Below are 22726 nucleotides of genomic sequence, written 5' to 3'. Positions count from 1 at the left end.
TCCCACCTATGAGTGAGAACATGTGGTGTTTGGTTTTTTGTCCTTGCGATAGTTTGCTGAGAATGATGGTTTCCAGCTTCATCCGTGTCCCTACAAAGGACATAAACTCATCCTTTTTTATGGCTGCATAGTATTCCATGGTGTATATGTGCCACATTTTCTTAATCCAGTCTATCATTGTTGGACATTTGGGTTGGTTCCAAGTCTTTGCTATTGTGAATAGTGCTGCAATAAACATACGTGTGCATGTGTCTTTATAGCAACATGATTTATAATCCTTTGGGTATATACCCAGTAATGGGATTGCTGGGTCAAATGGTATTTCTAGTTCTAGATCCCTGAGGAATTGCCACACTGACTTCCACAATGGTTGAACTAGTTTACAGTCCCACCAACAGTGTAAAAGTGTTCCTGTTTCTCCACATCCCCTCCAGCACCTGTTGTTTCCTGACTTTTTAATGATCGCCATTCTAACTGATGTGAGATGGTATCTCATTGTGGTTTTGATTTGCATTTCTCTGATGGCCAGTGATAATGAGCATTTTTTCATGTGTCTGTTGGCTGCATAAATGTCTTCTTTTGAAAAGTGTCTGTTCATATCCTTTGCCCACTTTCATATCCTTTGCCCACTTTTTGATGGGGTTGTTTGTTTTTTTCTTGTAAATTTGTCGAAGTTCATTGTAGATTCTGGATATTAGCCCTTTGTCAGATGGGTAGATTGCAAACATTTTCTCCCATTCTGTAGGTTGCCTGTTCACTCTGATGGTGGTTTCTTTTGCTGTGCAGAAGCTCTTTAGTTTAATTAGATCCCATGTATCAATTTTGGCTTTTGTTGCCATTGCTTTTGGTGTTTTAGACATGAAGTCCTTGCCCATGCCTATGTCCTGAATGGTATTGCCTAGGTTTTCGTCTAGGGTTTTTATGGTTTTAGGTCTAACATTTAAGTCTTTAATCCATCTTGAATTAATTTTTGTTTAAGGTGTAAGGAAGGGATCCAGTTTCAGCTTTCTACATATGGCTAGCCAGTTTTCCCAGCACCATTTATTAAATAGGGAATCGTTTCCCCATTTCTTGTTTTTGTCAGGTTTGTCAAAGATCAGATGGTTGTAGATATGCGGCATTATTTCTGAGGGCTCTGTTCTCTTCTATTGGTCTATATCTCTGTTTTGGTACCAGTACCATGCTGTTTTGGCTACTGTAGCCTTGTAGTATAGTTTGAAGTCAGGTAGCGTGATGCCTCCAGCTTTGTTCTTTTGGCTTAGGATTTACTTGGCAATGCGGGCTCCTTTTTGGTTCCATATGAACTTGAAAGTAGTTTTTTCCAATTCTGTGAAGAAAGTCATTGGTAGCTTGATGGGGATGGCATTGAATCTATAAATTACCTTAGGCATTGAATCTATAAATTAGGATTGACTTGGCAATGCAGGCTCCTTTTTGGTTCCATATGAACTTTAAAGTAGTTTTTTCCAATTCAGTGAAGAAAGTCATTGGTAGCTTGATGGGGATGGCATTGAATCTATAAATTACCTTGGGCAGTATGGCCATTTTCACAATATTGATTCTTCCTACCCATGAGCATGGAATGTTCTTCCATTTGTTTGTATCCTCTTTTATGCCATTGAGCAGTGGTTTGTAGTTCTCCTTGAAGAGGTCCTTCACGTCCCTTGTAAGTTGGATTCCTAGGTATTTTATTCTCTCTGAAGCAATTGTGAATGGGAGTTCACTCATGATTTGGCTCTCTGTTTGTCTGTTATTGGTGTATAAGAATGCTTGTGATTTTTGTACATTGATTTTGTATCCTGAGACTTTGCTGAAGTTGCTTATCAGCTTAAGGAGATTTTGGGCTGAGACGATGGGGTTTTCTAGATATACAATCATGTCATCTGCAAACAGGGACAATTTGACTTCCTGTTTTCGTAATTGAATACCCTTTATTTCCTTCTCCTGCCTGATTGCTCTGGCCAGAACTTCCAACACTATGTTGAATAGGAGTGGTGAGAGAGGGCATCCCTGTCTTGTGCCAGTTTTCAAAGGGAATGCTTCCAGTTTTTGCCCATTCAGTACGATATTGGCTGTGGGTTTGTCATAGATAGCTCTTATTATTTTGAGATACGTCCCATCAGTACCTAATTTATTGAGAGTTTTTAGCATGAAGCGTTGTTGAATTTTGTCAAAGGCCTTTTCTGCATCTATTGAGATAATCATGTGTTTTTTGTCGTTGGTCCTGTTTATATGCTGGACTACGTTTATTGATTTTCGTATGTTGAACCAGCCTTACATCCCAGGGATGAAGCCCACTTGATCATGGTGGATAAGCCTTTTGATGTGCTGCTGGATTTGGTTTGCCAGTATTTTATTGAGGATTTTTGCATCAATGTTCATCAGGGATATTGGTCTAAAATTCTTTTTTTTTATTGTGTCTCTGCCAGGCTTTGGTGTCAGGATGATGCTGGACTATTTTATTTCTTTTGGTCTCTGTCTTTCCTAAAACAGAGGCCTAACTAAAACAACTAATAATCCTAGATTGTCTGTACTCTTTAATAGTTAAATAGCAACTGTTTGGTATTAACTATTTAATGGTTAAATGCCAAGCCGAACTAAAAACCTTTTGTGTACGAGTCATACTTGCCATCTTGAAGCTCTTACCCTAAGGCAAGGACACGTTTTCTTGGGGGTGTCTCTCAAGTAGGTCTTTAGTCTCGAGTTGGCTGCGTTGCTGGAAAGGGATTATCCAGTCTCTTCTTGGAGGATATCAGCTTGATTTCTTGCATCCTGGGACCTGGTTATTTCACTGTTTAGCAAAAGACTTACACCTCAGCTCCCTGTTTTCAGTGTGTAGCCTCTTTCCTGCCCTGGGCTAACCCTGATGCTCCCAAGTCTCAACTCTCTAGTTCACCTTCTCTAGAGAGTAAATATCCTGGCTTCTTCAGGGTTAGGGAGGAGTCACTTCCTTTTTGGAAAGGAATTGCAGTTCTGATCTCCTGTTCTAGATCAGGAGTTGGCAAAGTTTTTCTGTAAAGAGCTAGAGAATAAAGATTATGGGCTTTGCAGCCTATGTCACGGTCTCTGTGGCGTGTTGTCCTCCTTCTCTTCCTCCTCCTCCTTTTTTTTTTTTTTTAAAACAACCCTTTAAAAACTAAAAACAAAACAAAATAATGGCATTCTTAGCAGGACAACCTCTGGTCTAGAGGATTCTTTTGGACACTGTCAACCTACCATCTTTTATCATCTCTACCCTGTACCCCTGCCTTCAGAGGATCTTGAAGCCTACAATTTCTGAACCTTTTTGCATTTTATGGCAAAACTGGTTTGGTTTCCTGTGGGTATCCTCCACTCCAGTTTTCCCCTGCCTCATGAAAACTTAGGTTTCAGCTTTCATGGGTTTGCTAGGTGAGCAACCACTTATCTGTCTTCTTACCGTTTTCCAAAAGGTCAGTTTTTTCCTTGTCTGCCTCTTTCTCTGCCCTTACTGGGCTATGGCTTTTTTCTTCCTTTCCCATCAGTTCACTAGGATTTGGAGAGGGAGGGAGAAAAATACATGTATTTAATATAGTAAGTTTAACCAGAAGCTCCCACCAAATCCAATTTGGTTGGGTTTGATTTTTTACTACTCTCTTTGATAGTTCTTGGGTTAATTTTGCATTTATTCTCCACGTGCTCACTTGCTATGCCAGATGTTTGAAGAAGATGTCCTTGGGCAAGAAAAATGAGGGGTTTTAAAATATAATGTTCTTGAAATGTTCACAATGGTTCAGTGTGTGAGATCTCAAGGAGGCCCAACTCTTTCTAACCACCAGACTCTCATCATAGAAATGCAGTTTCACCCTTATTTGTGCGAACCATCAGAAGCATTTAAAAATGTTTATAATAAAGTTTGTGGCTTATTGTTTCAAATTGCATTTAAAGTAGTAAACTGAAGCTTTTGGTGGTGTGTCCCTGACAGCAGGGAGAGCCTGTGGTAAGTGATCCCTAAGAGTTGATTAAAGGGAGTCGTTGAGCATTTTTTCCTGTATTTGTGTTTTGGTCCTTTAATCTGGTAGCGTTTCCAATTCCATTCTGAATACAGTAATGCACATTCCCTCCCCCACTTATATCTTCTTGACAGCATGTGGCATTTTCTTTGCCAAATGGCCCCTGTTCAGGCATAAACCTGCCTTTGCCGTCAAGTATATAATGAGGTATGAACAATGGTGATTATCAGAAAATGGGCATTTTTCAAGATCTTATTCATGCCACATTTTTATTCTAATAATCAAATGAAAATTGAAAATTAAAAAAGTAAAATTCACTGAAAAATAACTACTAGTCCTTTCTGCCTAGGTTCACCTTTCCTCGCCAGTGAAGATGGTGTGCTTGGCGGAGTGATTGTCCTCCGTTCATGCAGATGTTCTGCCGAGCCTGACTCCTCCCAAAATAAGCAGACACTTCTAGGTAAGTGAGACATATGCATTGTGTGTGTCTTTCTATTTTTTTTTCCCAAGAAAAAATGAAAATATTTATACCCTTAAGTCAGTAATTTTAAACTGCGGGAGGGTCAGCATGCTTTATTGATATCTGAACATTCCTGTTCTACTGATCTTTTTCCATAGGTAAGCATGTAAAAGATGAATGTTCATTTTTAAGTGTACACCTTAGAGAATATATTTCAAATAAGCTTAGAACCAAGGACCTTTACTAAAGTCCAGTATTAAGAACGTTGGACGCTGTATTCAAGCCCTATCTTATTCCACAAAGCATTTGAGATGACCCATAACAAGGCACACAGTAATAGAGAAGCTTCTTCCTATTCCCCTTCCCCAAAAGGAATGAGAAGCATGTGAAGAGCTACTGGCCTAGAGGTCAGTCCTGGCTCCGTGGCTCATTAGCCATGACACCTTCGTGCATTGGTCTTGCTGTTCCATGCTGCTTCATCTGTAAAACAAGGACGTCTGCCCTGGCCTCCTCATAAAGCTTTGGTGAGGGAGGGTCAAATGAGCATTTTTGCAGATTTGCAGGTGTCCATCCAGATGTGTGGTTTTGTTTCTAGCCAAGCACCAGTGGGGATGAAACCCAGCCCACCCTCTGTGAAGGCACAGAGTTGTGGGGCTGCCACTGACTGCAGGGTTGCTTTTTTCTAATCCATCTCTCCAGAGGGGACACATTAAAAAAATCTGCATAAAGGTGACACATGCACTAGCAGGGGCACTATATATTATTTTTTTAAAGTTAACTTTTTAACTGAAGCATACATACATTTAGAAAAGTCTACAAATCATAACTGCAACTGCTTGATGAATTATCACAAAGTGAACCCACCCCCTGTAACAAGCATCCAGATTAAAAAAAAAATAGAACTTTACCACAACCCCAGAAATCCCCTTTGGACACCTTCTGGTCTCTATCCCCTCCAAAGTTAAACAGTACGCTCACTTCTAACACCATGGTTAGTTCTGCCTCGTTTCATTTATTATGTAAATAGAATCAGGAATATGTATCACTTGTGTCTAATCTTCAGTCAGCATTCAAGCTTGTTAGATTCAACAATGTTACATGCAGTAGGAGTTTGTACGTTTTCATTGCTGTGTTATATTCTACTGTATGGCACTAGCTCAGTGTATTAGTCCATTCTTCTGTTTTTTTTGTGTGTGTTTTTTGTTTTTTTTTAATACAAACACTATAGGTCATCCACGGGGGTTGTGGTAGTTTAACCCTTCCCATAAATTTCCTTACAGAAAGCGTGAGTGGTGCCTGATGTATATTGTGTGATTGTTGTCAATTGCTATAGTACACGTCCCTTCATAGTTTATGAAATAGAAGACTGAGTGTTTTTTATGGGTATAAAAAATACTTTTTCTATAGAAGCCCAAAACATTTTCATAAAATCTCTTTGTTCATTCTTCAGAGGAAAAGTACACTTTATATAAAAGGCCTTTTTCTCCACCTGGACTGTAACCACCAGCTGTATTTTTTTTTTTTTTTTTTTTGCCATAGTGTCTCCTTCTACCCTCTGTACGTAGTACCTAGGTTACTCCAAGGAGATATGCTTTTTAACAGTCATGTTTTGTTAAACCAAGATAAATACTAGTTTTCTTCTTTGGTATCTTAATCGTTGTTGAATCCTTTGAATGTTCTTCCAGTTAGATAGTTAAACTCAACCTGGTTGGTTTTAAACATATGCAGAGGATGGACATGGGGTTTCCATAAAACCTTTCCAGGGACATGGACGAAGTGGGAAACCATCATTCTCAGCAAACTTAACACAGGAACAGAAAACCAAACACCACATGTTCTCACTCATAACTGGGAGTTGAACAGTGAGAACACATGGACACAGAGAGGGGAACATCACACACCAGAGCTTGTCGGGGGTGCGGGGCTAGGTGACGGATAGCATTAGGAGAAATACTTAATGTAGATGACAGGTTGATGGGTGCAGCAAGCCCTCCATGGCACGTGTATACCTATGTAACAGACCTGCACGTTCTGCACATGTATCCCAGAACTTAAGGTATAATAAAACAAACAAACAAAAAACCTCAGAAGAATAACCCTTAGTGTTTGGGCAGCGGTGGGTTGGGGGGGCATTAAAATTGTTTCATCGATTATTCCTAAAAAGGAGTATCACAGTACTTTGCTGAGCCTGGACTCTTACCCATTTGTGTTAACCCTGAAAACTGTAATGTCTTTTTGGTTGTCTTTTCATTTTTGGTGGTACAGAAATGCATATTTAAGGATAAGTCATAGTATTTTAGCTCATGTTATATAGTTTTATTACCAATGTAGTGATTTATAAACTGGTTCCTACTCTTTATTTCAAGAGGAAGCATTAAGTGTGAAGTGCCAGTTTATGAAATAAGTGAAACCTTGCTGTTCGTTAACTGGAGGCATGGATGCTTATGAAGCTTATCTACTAAAACCTGGCGAACATAGGCTAATGTCAACTTACAGATGCTACCAATTATGTGAACTTTCTATAAAAGTTATGAATGTTAAGTATTTGGTAAGAAAATAAATTCAAACAGTATAGAAGGATAGGAAACAAAGTAAATTCAAACAGTATAGAAGGACAGGAATCAAAGATGTGAAAATCACCTTTTACACTCCATTTCCAGAGCCACCAGTCAGTCTTTGGTTCTGGTTATTCTCACGGGAATCACCCTCACTCTATAGAATGTGCTCACACATCTATTTCTTGATTAGTCAGTAACTTGTGACCCCTTGCTGTGAAAAAATTAAAAACTTAGCTCACACCATGTCCCACTTCCCTTCCTTCTTGATTTTTGTTGGAATTCTGCTCTAACTTGAAATAATATGTTTAATTTTATTGCACTTTAACACACTGTTTCTTGATTCATTAACTTTATATAACGTCTATCAAACATTCCTCACCACTTCAACTATGTAAGCTGAGGAAAGTTCATGCACTGTTTTCTGTTAGTCTGTTTTCTATTGCTTATAACAGAATTCCTAAAACTAACAGAATATCTGAGTAATTTGTAAAGAAAATTAATTTATTTCTTACAGTCATGGAGGCTCAGAAGTCCAAGGTCAAGGGGCTGCATGTGATGAGGGCCTTCTTGCTGGTGGGGACTATCTGTAGAGTCCCATAGGGGCACAGGATGTCACATGGTGAGGGGGGCTAAGTGTCCTAGCTCAGGTCTCTCTTCATCTTCTTATAAAGCCACCAGTTCCACTCCCATGATAACCCATTAATCTATGAAGATATTAATCCATTCATGAGGGCAGAGTCCTCATGACCTACTCACGTCTTCAGGGTCCCACATCTTAATACTGCCGTATTGGGGAATAGGTTTCAACATGGATTTTGGAGGAAACAAACATTCAGACCCTATAGTGTTTGCTTTTCTCCTTTTCTCTTCCTCCTTCACTCTCCTACCTCACCTCAACCTCTGTCAACAATACCATTGTTGTTATGATTATTAACATTTTTGCCTTCTTATATCTGTACTTATCTCTATAGTTTGATCAGGGATTGATTCTAAATAATGTCAGTAACCAGCATTAACAGCATCAAGATTATAGTATAGATAGTGCTCACTGCATACCCTAGAAGCAGAAGATTGGACCCAAAAGATGAGGGTTTGTCATAAACCTCTGCCTGTAAAAGGGGACTATTTCAGTCATCAAGATCAAGTGGATTCTCCTTTCTATCAGTTGCTCCAAATCAGGCTATAAATTAATTTGCTTCGTGTTTGGACTGTGACTTCCCATTTATTGCTTTTTCACTGTCATAAGAGTGTAACTATAAACTCGTGGCTCCTGGATGCTCAGTAATTTCTAGTAACCAGGAAAGCTGAGAAGTCTTTCTTTTCTACACATCCAAATAAAACAAAACAATTTCCAAAATTAAAAAAAAAACTTAACTGCTGTATATTGTTAATCACTTTTTTGGTCCCAAGAATAATATAATCACACAATCTCCTACAGTAGCCTTTTCTGCGTCCACTTTCTTTTCTCAAAATTGTAAATAATGTTCTCATTACACCACACAAGCAGTTTTCAGTTGAACCTCATTGCCACTTGATGGAGTTTCCTGGAAGCCGTTACATAGACTTTCCTCTTGACAAATACATTAGTTATCAGAGCTCCAGTGGGCTGCTTCCAAGGTGATATGACTCAAGTAACAGACACTTTTGAGTGTCTTTTGTCTTTGTCTACTGATTTGTGAATAGAATCGGAGAATCTCAGGTATGAAGGAACTTTCAAAGTCCACTTCTGTGACCTTGTTACAGGTGCTTTTTCCATAGTTTGTTGAATACTCCTCCCTTCAAGAGGTGGAGCTCAATTTCCCTGCCCTTGACTGTGAGCCAAACACTAGAGACTTGCTTCCAACCAATAAATTTATGGCAGAAGTGACAGTGTCCAATTTCTGAGACTAGGTCAAAAAGGCATTGTGGCTTCCTCCTTGGGCTCTCTGTTGAGTCACTCCCTCTGGGTGAGACCAACTGCCATGTCATGAGGACACTCAAGCAGCACTGTGGGGAAGCCCACTTCGCAAAAAACTGCGACTTCCTCCCAGCGACTGCTTCTGAGGAACCGGGGCTTCCTGCCAACAGCCTCAGAGATCTGAGTGAGCCTTCAGATGACAGCAGTCTGTGGCAACATCTTGACTGAAATCTCATGGGAGACCCTGCAAAAGAACCACCCAATGAAGCCACCGTGAAATTTCTGACCCACAGAAACTGTGAGATAATAAGTGTTTGCTGTCTTAAACCACCGCATTTTGAGAGAATTTATTATGTAGCAGTAGATAACTAATAAACTTTTTAAGCCCTTTTGTCTAATGAGCTGTGATGACAAATCAAGGTGCTCTGTTGCCATCTTTAGGCAGCTGTTGGGTTTTGGTTTTCATCAGTAGATCCTGATTCTCTTTTTGGGGACCCTCTAGGACAAATATGATGCGTGTCCTCTTACATTGCATTCTGTAATCAAGTTTCCCTCACCTCCTTAGCCTCCTCACCTCCAGCCTTTCTTCCTCTATTTGTCCCCTCAGTCCCATCTCCATTATTGCTCCCAGAGTTCTTTCTATATAACAACTCTGCAGCTGGCCCAGAGAACATAGCCATGGGTCCCAAACCAGGGACAGGAGAGAAGACTTCCCCAAAGAAGAAAGGGCAAAAATGAGAACCTGACCTAGAGAGCCACACCAATCCCAAGATCAGAAGGACACTGTTCAACTCAAGAGTGACATAAGTATAGGTAATTAGTTTACTATATGTCTAAGCTAAATGTTGAATCTTCTTATGTATGCTAAAATAAAACAAACATGTATCTGTTACTTCAATGCTCTCTACCTTTAATTTTTCAGTAGGCAGCACACAGACACACACACTCACACACACCCTCTGCTGGTGAATTTCCTATAGCACAAATGGGAGCTACCTAACTTGATGGGAAATGACATCCCCTGATCTGACCTCAGAATATGCTTTCAGTGTTATTTCTGACTAGTCCTTTAAAAAAAAAAAAATTGACAAATAATTGTAATAATTGTATATGTTCATGGAGTTCAACTAGTTTTTCTCTTCCTTCATTCATTCTCAATGTCTCAACTCTGGCCACTCCACATCACTTGGTCTTCCAAAGAGTTATTTTTTTCCCCCAATAACTTGCATATGCTCTTGCTGTGCTAAGCTCTGGGCCAATACAAGTCTTTAAAACCCTGATCAAATGTGAATCTTCTTCGAATCCTCTGGAAGTCCTCTCCCCAGGTGATTTGCTCTTTCCTTGTGCTCTGATAGCACCATGCAATTGACATTCCTTCTAACAATGACTGTGACACATCCTAGCCCCTTCTCGTAGGCCAGCACTTCTTAATCTTTTTTCTGAACTCAGTTATTTGAGAGGAATAAATCATAGGTCTTTGAGCTCCAGTGACACACACAGGGGCTATAGAGGTTTGAAATATCTTTCCAGGGGCTGGAAAATTCCACTGCTTCTAAGAATCGTACCACCAGATTGTGAACTATTTGAGGGCAGAAGCCATGTCATATTGAACTTAATAGGTTCCCAATAATTATTGGATGGATGATTTAGGTGCCAAATGGAGTTTCTTTATTGATGATTTAGCAGAAACTTTAAAAGAAGTTGACTCTTGTTCCAGAAAAATGAAATACCACAGAAAATATTCTCATGCTCATAAAAAAACAAACAATATTGGTTGGAAATATTGGATAATGAGGAGCATCCAAGAAGTAGATGATTTTGTGGCAGTTTAAAGGGATCACAGAGGAAAGTCTCTGCAAATAGCCTTGTAAAGGGACAATTTGGATGTGAACATGTTTGCAACACCCATCCTGCCACCTCCTACCCCCAGATCATGAGATGCTGACAAAGCCCAGCCTACAAATCGCTGATTTAACGCAAAGCAAATGCTTGTCCCTGGAATGAAACAGCTGAAAAGAATTAATTTTCTCTCTGCTTTTAGAAAAAAAATAAGCCAATATATTTTTACCTGCTGAAGTACAATTACATGTGCTTTCCAGGCCTCTACAGAAGTGCTTTATTGAGGCTGCCGTATATAGTAATGTTAATAAATGGATAAACAAAGGCAGGCATACCAAATCAAGTCTTCTGGTGAAAAAAATGAGTTCTTTACCATTTTAAGCTTGTAATTAGATACAGGTAATTAGAATATATGCAAATATATAGCATAAACAGCCAATCTTAGCATATGGGTTAATTTCCTGTTTTGCACCTTGTACCAAAACGTGTTGCTGGGAGCCTGGTAGACCCTTATGAAGTTCAAGGGTGTCTGCCAGGGAGTGGTCAGTAGGAAGCAGAGAATGTGGGGATCAGTGAAAAACAGATTCCATATATTTAAGAAAAATCTTAAGCAATTCAGGATAGGAGGCATATGGGCTCTTAGAAGTAAAAAGAGGCTGTGTGTTTAGCCAGTGGCCTTTGTGCCAAGCTTGTGTCGGAGTTCTTCATCCTAAACAGATTTGAGGCCCACAGTTCATCCAGAGCCTGATTATGCGATGAGCACACATGTAATTGTTACCTTGCCATTAAGTTAACCCCACCTTACCCAGAGAATAACTTCAGATTCTTTCCTATCGACAGATGTGTTCATAATGCTGATAATTAACTTTTGTACATGATCCTGCTTCCATTTGTCCAGCTACCCTTTTATCCTTTTTTTCATCTTTTACTATGAAATGTTTCATATATTTTTAAAAGAAGGACATAATAAATTTGTGAGTTATAAAGGAGAATAATAAAATGAACACCTGTGGACCTGCCACTGAGCCTAAGAAATTGCCCATTACCCATATGTTTGAAGCCCCTATGTGGGCCTCTCTGATCTTACTACTGTGCTTTCTCCCCATCCTTTACTTTGTGTTTACCCCCTGCTTTTCCTGAAAGCTTTTTCACACTTTTGTATATCTCTAAATGGTACATTGTTTAGTTTTCCTTGATTTTAAACTTTATATAAATGGTGTATTATATGATTTATTATATGAAAATTTTTGCATGTTCTCACATAATTACCTGAAAGGATAATGAGTTATTTTATCATTGTAGACATAGCTCTATCAAATCAAACTGTTTTACTGTGGCCAATTAGAACTCAAATGCAGTATTTTCCTCCCTCTTTTCAGAATAGGCAAAGTTCTTTATCGAGTACTTTGTTTTGTTGCTGTTACCAAAGTATGCTGTGGTTTCAAAATAAAAAATGTTAAATTGAATTGATGCTTCCTGGAACATTAAAAAGATAAAAGATTATTTTACTGTAAGTTAAAATTCCAAACCGCCTTTTGGTTTTACTGGTATTAAAAATTTGGTGAGCACATATAAACACATGTACTTCAAAGGAGCTTCGTTCTCAGGGCACCGGCAATATCACTTATTTCCATTACATGGCACGCGCCACAGTGAGCACTTATGACTAGGCATTTCTGCTGGGCTCACATGATCATAAAAGTAACCATCAAAGAGAAGGCAAATTTCCTTTTAGGCTGGTAGTGGGAAAAGAGGTACTTATAGATGTTTGTCTGATGTTAATAACTTTATCTTAAAAATGGAATTAAAACTTTGTTCTACGTGACAGTTCATTGTCATCGTTGGAAGCTCATTTCTTTAGTGCCTCAGCAATGTTTTGGAATTGTTACATCTTCACTGTAGTGAAGATATCTCTTAAGAGAGAAGCCACATTTTAGTTCTTATTTAAGGATCAGATGGAACGAAGAACAGTAAGTAACTTAGATGCAAGGCGAATAAGGCAGACATGATATTTAAACTTTTCAACAATGAAGAGTAGCATTAATCTGATGAAGTAGTGCTCTGAGATTAATATTTTCAGAATTAGTTTTGGTTTTATAATACAAAGATATTGATTGCAAGTATCTATAATCTGCCACTTTGTTTATACCAGGACTTTCTTTCCTTTAAATCATGAACATATCTCTATATATTGTATCACTAATATACTCTGAATATCGGAAACAGAGTTTCATCTGTAATTTTCTTCTCCATCATGAGAAGTATAGTTCTAGTGATTATCTTGCCAAGAATTATTATTTTTTGGCTCACAAAGTTTTCCATCTGAAATATAGAATACAAAAATTTATGAATAGAATTCTAGTGACTATGTAATTCTTATTACACTCAGGAAATTTTATAGTCAGTTTCATCTGCTCAAAGGATAACAGAGTTTACCATGAAATAAATCCTAAAAATGTATTGGTTGAATGAATAAAATTGCGTTTTAATAAAACTTGTTTTACTGAATGGTTTTCTGTTCACCAAAGAACTTCCAAGTCCCAACCAAGTGGCCCTGTTTCCAGCAGCTTCTAATACAATAAAAGGATAAAACAGGAAGATAATTGAAGTGTCCTCCAGGGCTTGTGTTACTATTTGACCCACATCCTCCTCTTTTCAATCAGCATCCTTTGTTAGTTAGTCTTGAACAAATCTGAACAAGCCTTGGAAAGAGGGAATGATTATTTTCTTGGCTTAGTGTAACCAGGATTCTATAGAACTCAGTCCCCGTTGCTCCCAAGACAGTTAAGTGGTGAAAGTTTTTCAGGGAAGCATGCCAAGTCAAAGTTTCTTCACGGCCGTAATGGGGCATGCATTATATGAGTCTTAAGGATTCCATGTCAAGACAGTAAAGCGTCTTTGCATTTTTTTTTCTAAAGATAAACCCCCTGCTGCTTATAAAGACCCTAACAACCAGGGGCAAAAATCTACAGTGATAAGAGGAGGCTGTTCTATTTACAGCGCCTCATTCTTCCCATTTAAAAAATGAATTTCTCTTTATTCAATAAGGAGTAACTTAAATACTGTGCAAAATGTCCAAGGGCGTGCCATTTGACCTAAGGCTCAGGAGTGGCAGCTAACTTGGCAACTGCCCAGCCCAAGACGGTTCTGATTTTGGAGTTCTGTTTTCCTTGCAAGCAAGTCTGGGATGTGAAGCCAAGCAGAGAGGTTTTAAGTGGGTGTGGGAGCCAGTGCAGCTGGGGGTTGTTAACAACAATTGGAGGACAACATATGTATATATATTTTTAAAGAGGAGGAGAGTGGCTGATGACTTCTTTCTGGTCAGAAAAAAGAATCCATTTGGATAGAAAAAACTTACTTGCAACCTGGTAAGGAAACGGTTTTGTCTGACTTAATTTAAACAGGATGATATGTGGATGATTTTGAAAGAGAAGTATCCTAGGGAAAACATCATGAGAGAGGTAGCTTGTAGCTCTTTTAACCCATAAAGCTGGTGATTTAAATGCCACTAGGAAGCAAAGCCTTGCATTGGGGATTAAGGGCTGCTTTATATAGCAGAGCTCCACCAAGACTGAAGTAGTACCAGTGTTGGGCATATAAATTTACTTGTTCCAAATTCTTAAATACAACTTGCTGGAAAGGCTAGCCTCTAAGATTAAGTACAAATACATCCTGAAGGTTCTTATAATGCAATTAATCCATCATTTATGAAGCGCACATGTGCAGCTCATCCCTATCTAAGCCATTCTCCAATGTTGGAACAGCATCAATGGTGTGTACGTTTTCTCACATTGCATTTGTATGACATGATGTGTTAAGAAGCCACTTGATGGAGAAGAATTCTGCCAAATCTCTGTGTCCATGTTTCACATGTTAAACCTACTCGGGATCTTATTTTAGTGTGTTGTTAATGTTTTCTGATGAGAATCTTTTTGTGGTCTGGGCATTTCTAGAAGTCCCACAAAGCCCTGGGCTTTGGCCTTCTAAAGAACATAAGCATTTTTCAATCAGTAGTTGAGGTTATAAACAGTTACTAGTCACTACCAAAGGAAAATGGTCATTACTGAAAGGCTAGAAGCTTCTCTAGATGGAAATAAGCTTGAGCTTGACCACACCAAGACTGTTACAGCCAGCGCTTTCACAGGCTCAGATGTGTCACTTCAGGCCACTCATTTACCCTGCATGTTGCCGGAGTTCATGGTCTCCCTCACGTAATCATTACACCTGGAAAAATTCCAGTGCTATGAAGTAGCATTTCCCAGGTTTGCTGTGTTATTAGAATTATCTTTTAATACTCTTACCATAAACTTCCATTTTCAGTGTATGTAAGAATTTAGATTAAGTACTCAAAATCAGGAGACACATTATAGACTTCCAGATATCACTGATGGTAAATGCTACTCTTTTACTGAAATTTAAAATTTTTCTATGTAACCGTATTTGAGCAAACTTTGTACTACTCTTTGCTGAGTTTTAATTATAAATTAGGACTTAACTAATAACACATTTTGAAAGCTTTTTTTGTGAGATAAACCTTACTCACAAATGTCTCTATTTATTTTAAAAAAACTTATAGTGATTTTGACCTTTTAAAATTTCTGATGGAAAAGCAGCTTGAGGAAGTTGTCAGGTACAGTGTGTGTTTGTTTTGTTCTGTTTGTTTTGATTGCTCTTTGAACATAGCAGATTTTGCCTTAAGTATATGTGTTCGGTGTAAATGGAAGTAGAGGCTTCTTCATGCCCCATCCTAAGATTTGCTTATGTTTTAGATAATCATGAGAGAAGAAACAAATTGGAAGTTTTAGACTAGTTTCACATCATGATAATACATTCTAATGAGGGACAATTAAAATATATGCTAAAATCAGAATGTCTTCATCTAAACAGGGAAGAAATTCTTCATATATATCGTAGGTTAACAGGGTAATCAAGATTTTTAGAGGCATTAAAAAATAGGAAATATATGAAAACAGGATCAAATTCAGAAGTTTCAGAAGGTGGTGAAAAATAGGTTGCCCTTCACTTAAGTTCCTTACTCAACTAGTTCCCTCTACAGGAGCAACCATTGCTGCCAGTTCCTAAGATAGTCTTCCAGAGAGACTCTACGTACTTACAAGCATGTTCATACATGTTCATCTTTTATTTTATTTCACAAAAATGGCAGCACCATATCTGTACATTATTCTCCACCTTACTTTTTTTTTTAGCCAAGCTATCTTGTAGATTAGTGTTTTTTTTTTTAAACTGCAGCATGTCACATTAATGAGTTCTAAATCAATTTAGTAAATCACAAGCAGAATTTTTAAAAAGCAATAAGTAGACTATAAAGAACCCAGTAGAAGAGATCAATACATTGTTAAGTAGAAGAGCAATTATTACTTTGTGAAATTTTAGTTATAAATAGATGTGTGTAGTAAATGACAATGTGTGGGGTTTTTTTGTTGTTGTTTGTTTTGATTTGGTTTTGGATTTTACTGTGGTTCGTGATCAAAAAGTTTGAAAAACAGTATAGTTGGTTCCATATCCATGTAGAGCTTCCTCATTTGTTTTTAATTGTTACATAGTATTTCATTGTATACAGTATCATAGTTATACATATGTCCAATAGGCAATTAATTGGTTTCCAATTTCTTGCTGATTAAAACTACTTTGATGAAGATTCTTATAAATGTGTTATTTTATATATATAAAGGCATATCTGTGGAATAAATATCTAGAAATAGAATTGCTAGGTCAAAGAGTGTGTAATTTTGATAAATACAGTCAATCCTCATTATTCCTGGATTCTGTATTTGTTAATTTGCCTACTTGCTAACATTCATTTGTAATCCATGAATCAGCATTTCAGCACTCTCATAGTCACTTGTGGACATGCATGAAGTGGTAAACATTTTGAGTCACCTCATGTGCACATTCCCAGATGAGGTGAACAAGATGATGTTCTGCCTTCCTGTCTCAGCTCTGGTACTACAAATGTATCCATTTTGTGGTCTATTTTGTGCCATGTTTTCCACATTTTCGCACTTTTTAATGATGATTTTGCCATCTAAAATTGCGCCAAGCATAGTGCTGAAGTGCTGTTTGGTGTTTCAGAGTGCGAGAAGATGGTAGTGTCTTGTGGGGAAAAATGTGCATTTTGGATAAGCTTCATTTAGGCGGAAATTATAGTGCTATTAGTGGTGAATTCATTGTTAATGAATCAACAATATAACACACTCAGATAAAAGAAGAGGAAACTCACTGATCTGTATGTGAGGCTGCTCCAGAAGGTGCTAAAGTAACATCTATGTATGCAGCAATGGAAAAGATGGAAAAGCAGCTAAATTAGTAGATTCATGGAATGATGACCAATAAAAAAAGCATAGATGACAACATTATTGTGTAACTTGAAAGCCAAAGAAATTTATGGGCATGTTACCCAGCATCAGGAAAACGTTAAACCCTTCTTGGCTAGTGTTTATGCATATACTTATTTGTAAATAAATAAGTAAATAAATATTTTTAAAAGATTAAACATTGGGAGGCCGAGGCGGGCAGATCACAAGAGACCATCCTGGCTAACACAGTGAAACCCCGTCTCTACTAAAAATACAAAAAATTAGCCGGGCGTGGTGGCGGGCGAAATTAGCCGGGCGTGGTGGCGGGCGCCTGTAGTCCCACCTACTAGGGAGGCTGAGGCAGGAGAATGGCGTGAACCCGGGAGGCAGAGCTTGCAGTGAGCCGAGATTGCGCCACTGCGCTCCAGCCTGGGTGACAGAGCGAGACTCTTCAAAAAAAAAAGATTAAACAGAAACACATATAAAATAAGGTTATTTATTGATATGCTATTAAAAATATTTTGACCAGAGATTTGCAGGAACTTAGCCCTGTATTTTCCCTACCTGTAGTGGCTCATTATTTGCTAATTCAGTGTTCATCAACATTACAGAGCATAATTACCATGGATTAAGAGAATGTTCTTGCAGATGGCCTTACTCCCACCACTGCTATATGAATCTGCTCTTTTCTCCACTCCCAGCTAACACAATGTTGTTTCAAACTTTTTGATATCTGAAACCTGGTAGTCTGATAATAGTCTGAAACCTGATAATGGTATCTTGTGATTTTAATTTGCATTTATTTTAGTATGAGTAACGTAAATTATCTTTTCATATGTTTTAGAGCCATTCATATTCCCATTTGTTCATATCCTTTTTGCATTTTCTTTGGATATTTGTCTCATTGATTTGTAGGAGATCTTTAAATATTAAGAAAATTAGCTTTTTGTTTATGCTATGAATTGCAAATATTTCCCCAAATTTGTCATTCATCTCTTGACTTTCATTTTTCTCCAAATGGCAAAAACACACACTCTAAACAGGCCAGGCGAGGTGACCCATTCCTGTAATCCCAGCACTTTGAAAAGCTGAGGTAGGCGGATCACCTGAGGTCAAGAGTTCAAAACCAGCCTGGCTGACATGGTGAAACCCCGTCTCTACTAAAAATACAAAAATTAGCCAGGCAGGAGAATCGAGAATTGCTTGAACCTGGGAGGTGGAGGTTGTAGTGAGCTGAGATTGTGCCCCTGCACTCCAGCCTGGGTGACAGAGTAAATTAACTCTGTCTTAAAAAAAAAAAAAAAAGAAGGAAAACACTATAAATATTTTTTAACTAGTCAAATATATTGATCTTGGCCATCTTTTGTGGTCTCTGGTTTTCGTTATGGTTTAAAAGCTTTCCTTAAGAGAGATTTAAAATGTTTTAAGAGTTGTTTGGTGTTTGTGTTTGATGTTTCGTCTCTTTTGGTGTTTGTAAGGAATTTAGTCTTCTTAATGTGTAACAAGTATAAATCCTTATCTATACTGAGTAGATTTCAGAGTAATATAACAATGAAATACCACAAGCTTTGTGATCCCAGAGTCCAGCTTGAAATCCAGTCTGTACGCCTAGTAAAATGACTTAAACCATACTGCTTCCCTTCTCTGAGCCTCAGGTTCCCCATTTCTGCTTTGCTGAGTTCTGTTATGAAAGACAATGCCTGGCACATCATAGATTCTAAGTGTTAGCTGCTCCTTGTCCTACTTCCCTGAAGTCTTCCACTAAGAAATAATTTGTTAAATAAACTTGCATTATGCATGTACTACAAGTAATGAAATAATTTCTCTTAAAAGTGTTTTATAATTTAAATCCTAGACAATTTCTTCTGAGATTTTCAAGCTAGCGTGAATTAATAACTGATAACTGATTTGAATTGTCATTATTAAAAAATGTGTCAGTACAATGTTTTGCCTTTTACTGTGGGGTGGGATAAATGTTTGTGAAAACAGTGAAGAATGAATTTTTAGACACTGAGTTATTTTCTTTAAAAACTCCTAAACACTAGATCTAGAAATTTATTGAAAACCATTCATATAAAAATAGTTATTTAATGAAGTTCGTCAGTGTATCCTAATTTATCCGCTTTTGTAAGTCTAAATTTTTATGTTTATTCCATTTTTTGAAAGCAGACTACATTTACAGGGAGAATAATACATTTAAAAAAATCATTAAAATGATATTTAAAAAATAAAGGGTAATGTCTTTATCCTTTGTTCTCATGGTCATATTGGCTATATTTTTATGATTTTTCTTGGCTAATACCTGAGCAGTTGCCCCCTTAATATTTGGGGCATGAGGAAAAGGTGCAATTTTAGAAGTGCTTTAACTTTGTATTTGAATAAAATTTATTGTCACTACTCTAGAGAACTTCAGTAAGACTTGAGTGCCTTTCCTCTGTTAGGCAAGTTAGACTATCCCAGACCTTGCTCTGGATGTCAAGATTTTTGAAGTTTAAAGCAGATGTGTGTGGACGAAAAAACATCTGGTGAAGAGAACTTGCTTCATTGCATGACACTTTTCCTGCACTCTTCAATGGAGCGTCTGTTGAGCAGGTTGGCAGATTTGATAACTAATTAATGATGAGGGAATGAGCCATGTATCTGAGGAACTCCATTTTGCCCCTTACTGCCTCTTTCTTCCCCACATGTCTGGCAAAGCCTTCAGAGGCTAGGATCATGGATCACACAGTTGGGTCTCAACTCAAACACTTGTCTCCAGGCTTAACTAGCTTAGAGATATAAACAGATGGATGGCCTGGGGGACAGGGTTTAGTGTTGAGCAATGCAGTTTTATTATCAGGGACTTTTGAAATTTTTATTGGAGTACATTACAACTTTAAAAATGCCTTCGAAAACTCAGAATTTTGATGCTATGTACTGGAATGTGACAGAGCTTTGTGGGCATCCCTGGATGTTTGCAGTTTTCTTTTTGTAACTTTTCATTTAGATATAATTTTATACATACAGAAAAGTTGCAAGAATAGTGCAAGGGACAACCATGATTCCTTTTCCCAGATTCAACCAGTGTTTTCCTTTCCTTCCGTTTGTTTTCCCTTCCTTCCATTTGTTTTCCCATCCTCACACCCTCCTCCCTCTACGCGAACACCAGCATGCACATGCCCACACACATACACACAAACAAATAAGTGCATTTTTTTCCCTGAACTATTTGAGAGTGAATTGGAGACATCAGGCTGCTTTATTGAGTATTTCTTAAGAACAAGGCCATTCTACTAAATAATCACAGTACAGTTATCAAAGTCATGGCTTTTAGTATTGATATAACACTACTGTCTAACCCAGAGTCCCTTTTCCAACTTTATTAATTGTTTCCATAATGTCCTTTATAACATCTCTCCCCACCACCAAGTCCAGGGTACAATCCAGAATGACACATTGTGTTCAGTTGTCATGTATTCTTTAAACAGGAAGTTTCTCAACTTTGTGTTTTCTGACTTTGGCATTTTTGAAGAGTTCAAACCAGTTATTTAGTAGAGTGTTGCTATTTCAAGTCTGTTTGATGTTTCCTCATTCAATTCTGGTTATGCATTTTTGTCAGGAATACCAAATACCACAGAAGTGTTGTGTCTCAAGGTATCTTATCAAAAGGCACATGGTACTGATTTGTGCCTTAATTGGTGGTGGTAGCTTTGTTCATTGAGTTAAGTTGGAGTCCTTGATCAAGTGTTTCCACAGTGAACTAACAGTTTTTCCTGTTATAAGAATTTTTTGGAGAGATACATTGAAGCTATGTAAATAGCCCGTCCTTCTTCAAATTTCCACCTACTAGTTTTAGCAACCATTATTTTCTAACTCTGTTATTTTTTCTATACTTATTAGTTGTCATTCTGTTGAAGGAAGAGCTTTGTCTTCTTCACCATTTATTTGTTTGGATCAGTATGGGCTCATTGATTCTGACTTTGTTCAGTGGTTATAACTCATTACTCTCATTATTTATTTTGATAGGCACAGATTTTTGCCAGTAAGAGCCCTTCAGGTTGACCCCTGGGTCTTTTGGATAAGTCCCCTTTACTCTTTGAGCATTTCCTTACTTTTCTGGTACAACAAGATGTTCCAGATTCATTTTATATTTTCTGTGTCCCAGCTCTGGAATGGACATTTCTCCAAAGAATCCTGATTCTTTTTCGTAGAGAATCGTATTTAGAAATTAAGGGCTGGGTGCGGTGGCTCATGCCTGTAATCTCAGCACTTTGGGAGGCCAATGTGGGTGGATCACCTGAGGTCAGGAGTTCAAGACCAGCCTGGCCAACATGGTGAAACCCCGTCTCTACTAAAGATACAAAATTAGCTGGGTGTAGTGGTGCATGCCTGTCATCCCAGCTACTCAGGAGGCTGAGGCAGGAGAATCACTAGGCAGAGTCTGCAGTGAGCTGGGATTGCGCCATTGCACTCCAGCCTGGACAACAAGAGTGAAACTCCGTCTCAATAAAGAAAGAAATTAAGACCTAGGTGTGTGTGTGTGTGTGTGTGTGTGTGTGTGTGTGTGTGTGTGTGTGTGTGTGTGTGTGTGTGTGTGTGTGTGTGTGTGTGTGTGTGTGTGTGTGTGTGTGTGTGTGTGTGTGTGTGTGTGTGTGTGTGTGTGTGTGTGTGTGTGTGTCTGCATGCACATGTTTTAAAATAAACCACACTATGGAATATTACATTTACTAAATCACTGTATACCGTATGTATGTGTGTGTGCATTTAATGTTACAAGAGTCAAACAGAAGAGCATTTATTTTACATGTAATAATCATAAGTTTTGACAGGAAAGAAATACATTTTTCATTTCACAGTAAATGGCATTACACAGTTTTAGGGATAAATCATCTTGACATTTATGAACAAGCAAATGGAAAGTGGGGAACTGAGTGTGTTAAATATAAAGCTATCTTTAACTGTTCTATTAAAAAGCAAAGATTTATTTTCCATCTGTGATCTGAATGTGCCTATTTGTGTTCTCTTTTATGGCAGTGGAATTTCTGTGGAGCCACACGACGGAGAGCATGTGTGTTGGATATATGTCAGCCCAGGATGGGAAAGCCAAGGTAAGTGGGAAAAAACTGGGTCATAACCTGAAAACCTTGTAGCCATCGCATAAACGTCTAACCAGCTAAGTTGATGTGGATGAATTTTTTCAGCTTTTTTTTGGGCAGTAGCTCTGTGGTCTTTATAAGCATCTGAATAAGAACAGTTAACAATGCTAACAGCTCCAGAGAAAACCAGCATATCTATTTTGCTTTTGGTGACACAGCAAGGGAGCATTAGGAGGAGCCTGCCCACTTTCCCCCACAGCCCCCAGCTTGTTCCTTTTTGCCCATTGAGAATAAGTAGAGAAGAGGAAACTGGGATTTGGGAAGAGAAAATGAGAGTGAAGCTGATGAGCTGACATAGATGGATGATTCTGCAAGAAGTGTTGGAATAAAGGAAACTGAGTCAAACAAGCTTTGACCCTAGAAAGCATCCTGCATGTTTGATGGCACAGGTGGCTGACATGCTTGCAAGTATGACCTGTCTCACCTTTCAGTGTGTTCTGTCATGCCCTGACATGGTGTCTTCATGGGCAGAATTAAAGGTCTCTGTCCATGTGCCACATGCCTGTGGCACTCGTCCCTCAGTGAGTTACAATAATCACATAGGCATCC

At 38.2% G+C, this 22726-nt stretch overlaps 1 protein-coding gene across 8 annotated transcripts in view; it reads left to right on the top strand.

Moving 5' to 3' along the window:
- The window catches only part of TASP1 (taspase 1), a 282614-nt gene that overhangs the window by 221232 nt on the left and 38656 nt on the right, over positions 1 to 22726 (top strand). For all 8 annotated transcript variants that reach the window (XR_008517075.2, XM_054542027.2, XM_054542026.2 and 5 more), the window contains 2 exons: positions 4321 to 4431; positions 22056 to 22129. Coding sequence is in view for 7 of the 8 variants with exons in the window: in XM_054542027.2 (XP_054398002.2) it covers positions 4321 to 4431; positions 22056 to 22129 (185 nt within the window). In the remaining variant the exon portion in view is untranslated. The remainder of the gene's footprint in view (positions 1 to 4320; positions 4432 to 22055; positions 22130 to 22726) is intronic.

Source organism: Pongo abelii, chromosome 21, assembly GCF_028885655.2.
Source record: "Pongo abelii isolate AG06213 chromosome 21, NHGRI_mPonAbe1-v2.0_pri, whole genome shotgun sequence".
NCBI classification, from domain to species: Eukaryota; Metazoa; Chordata; class Mammalia; order Primates; family Hominidae; genus Pongo; species Pongo abelii.
Note: the sequence above shows the minus strand (reverse complement) of the source record. Positions and strands in the feature narration are given on the sequence as shown.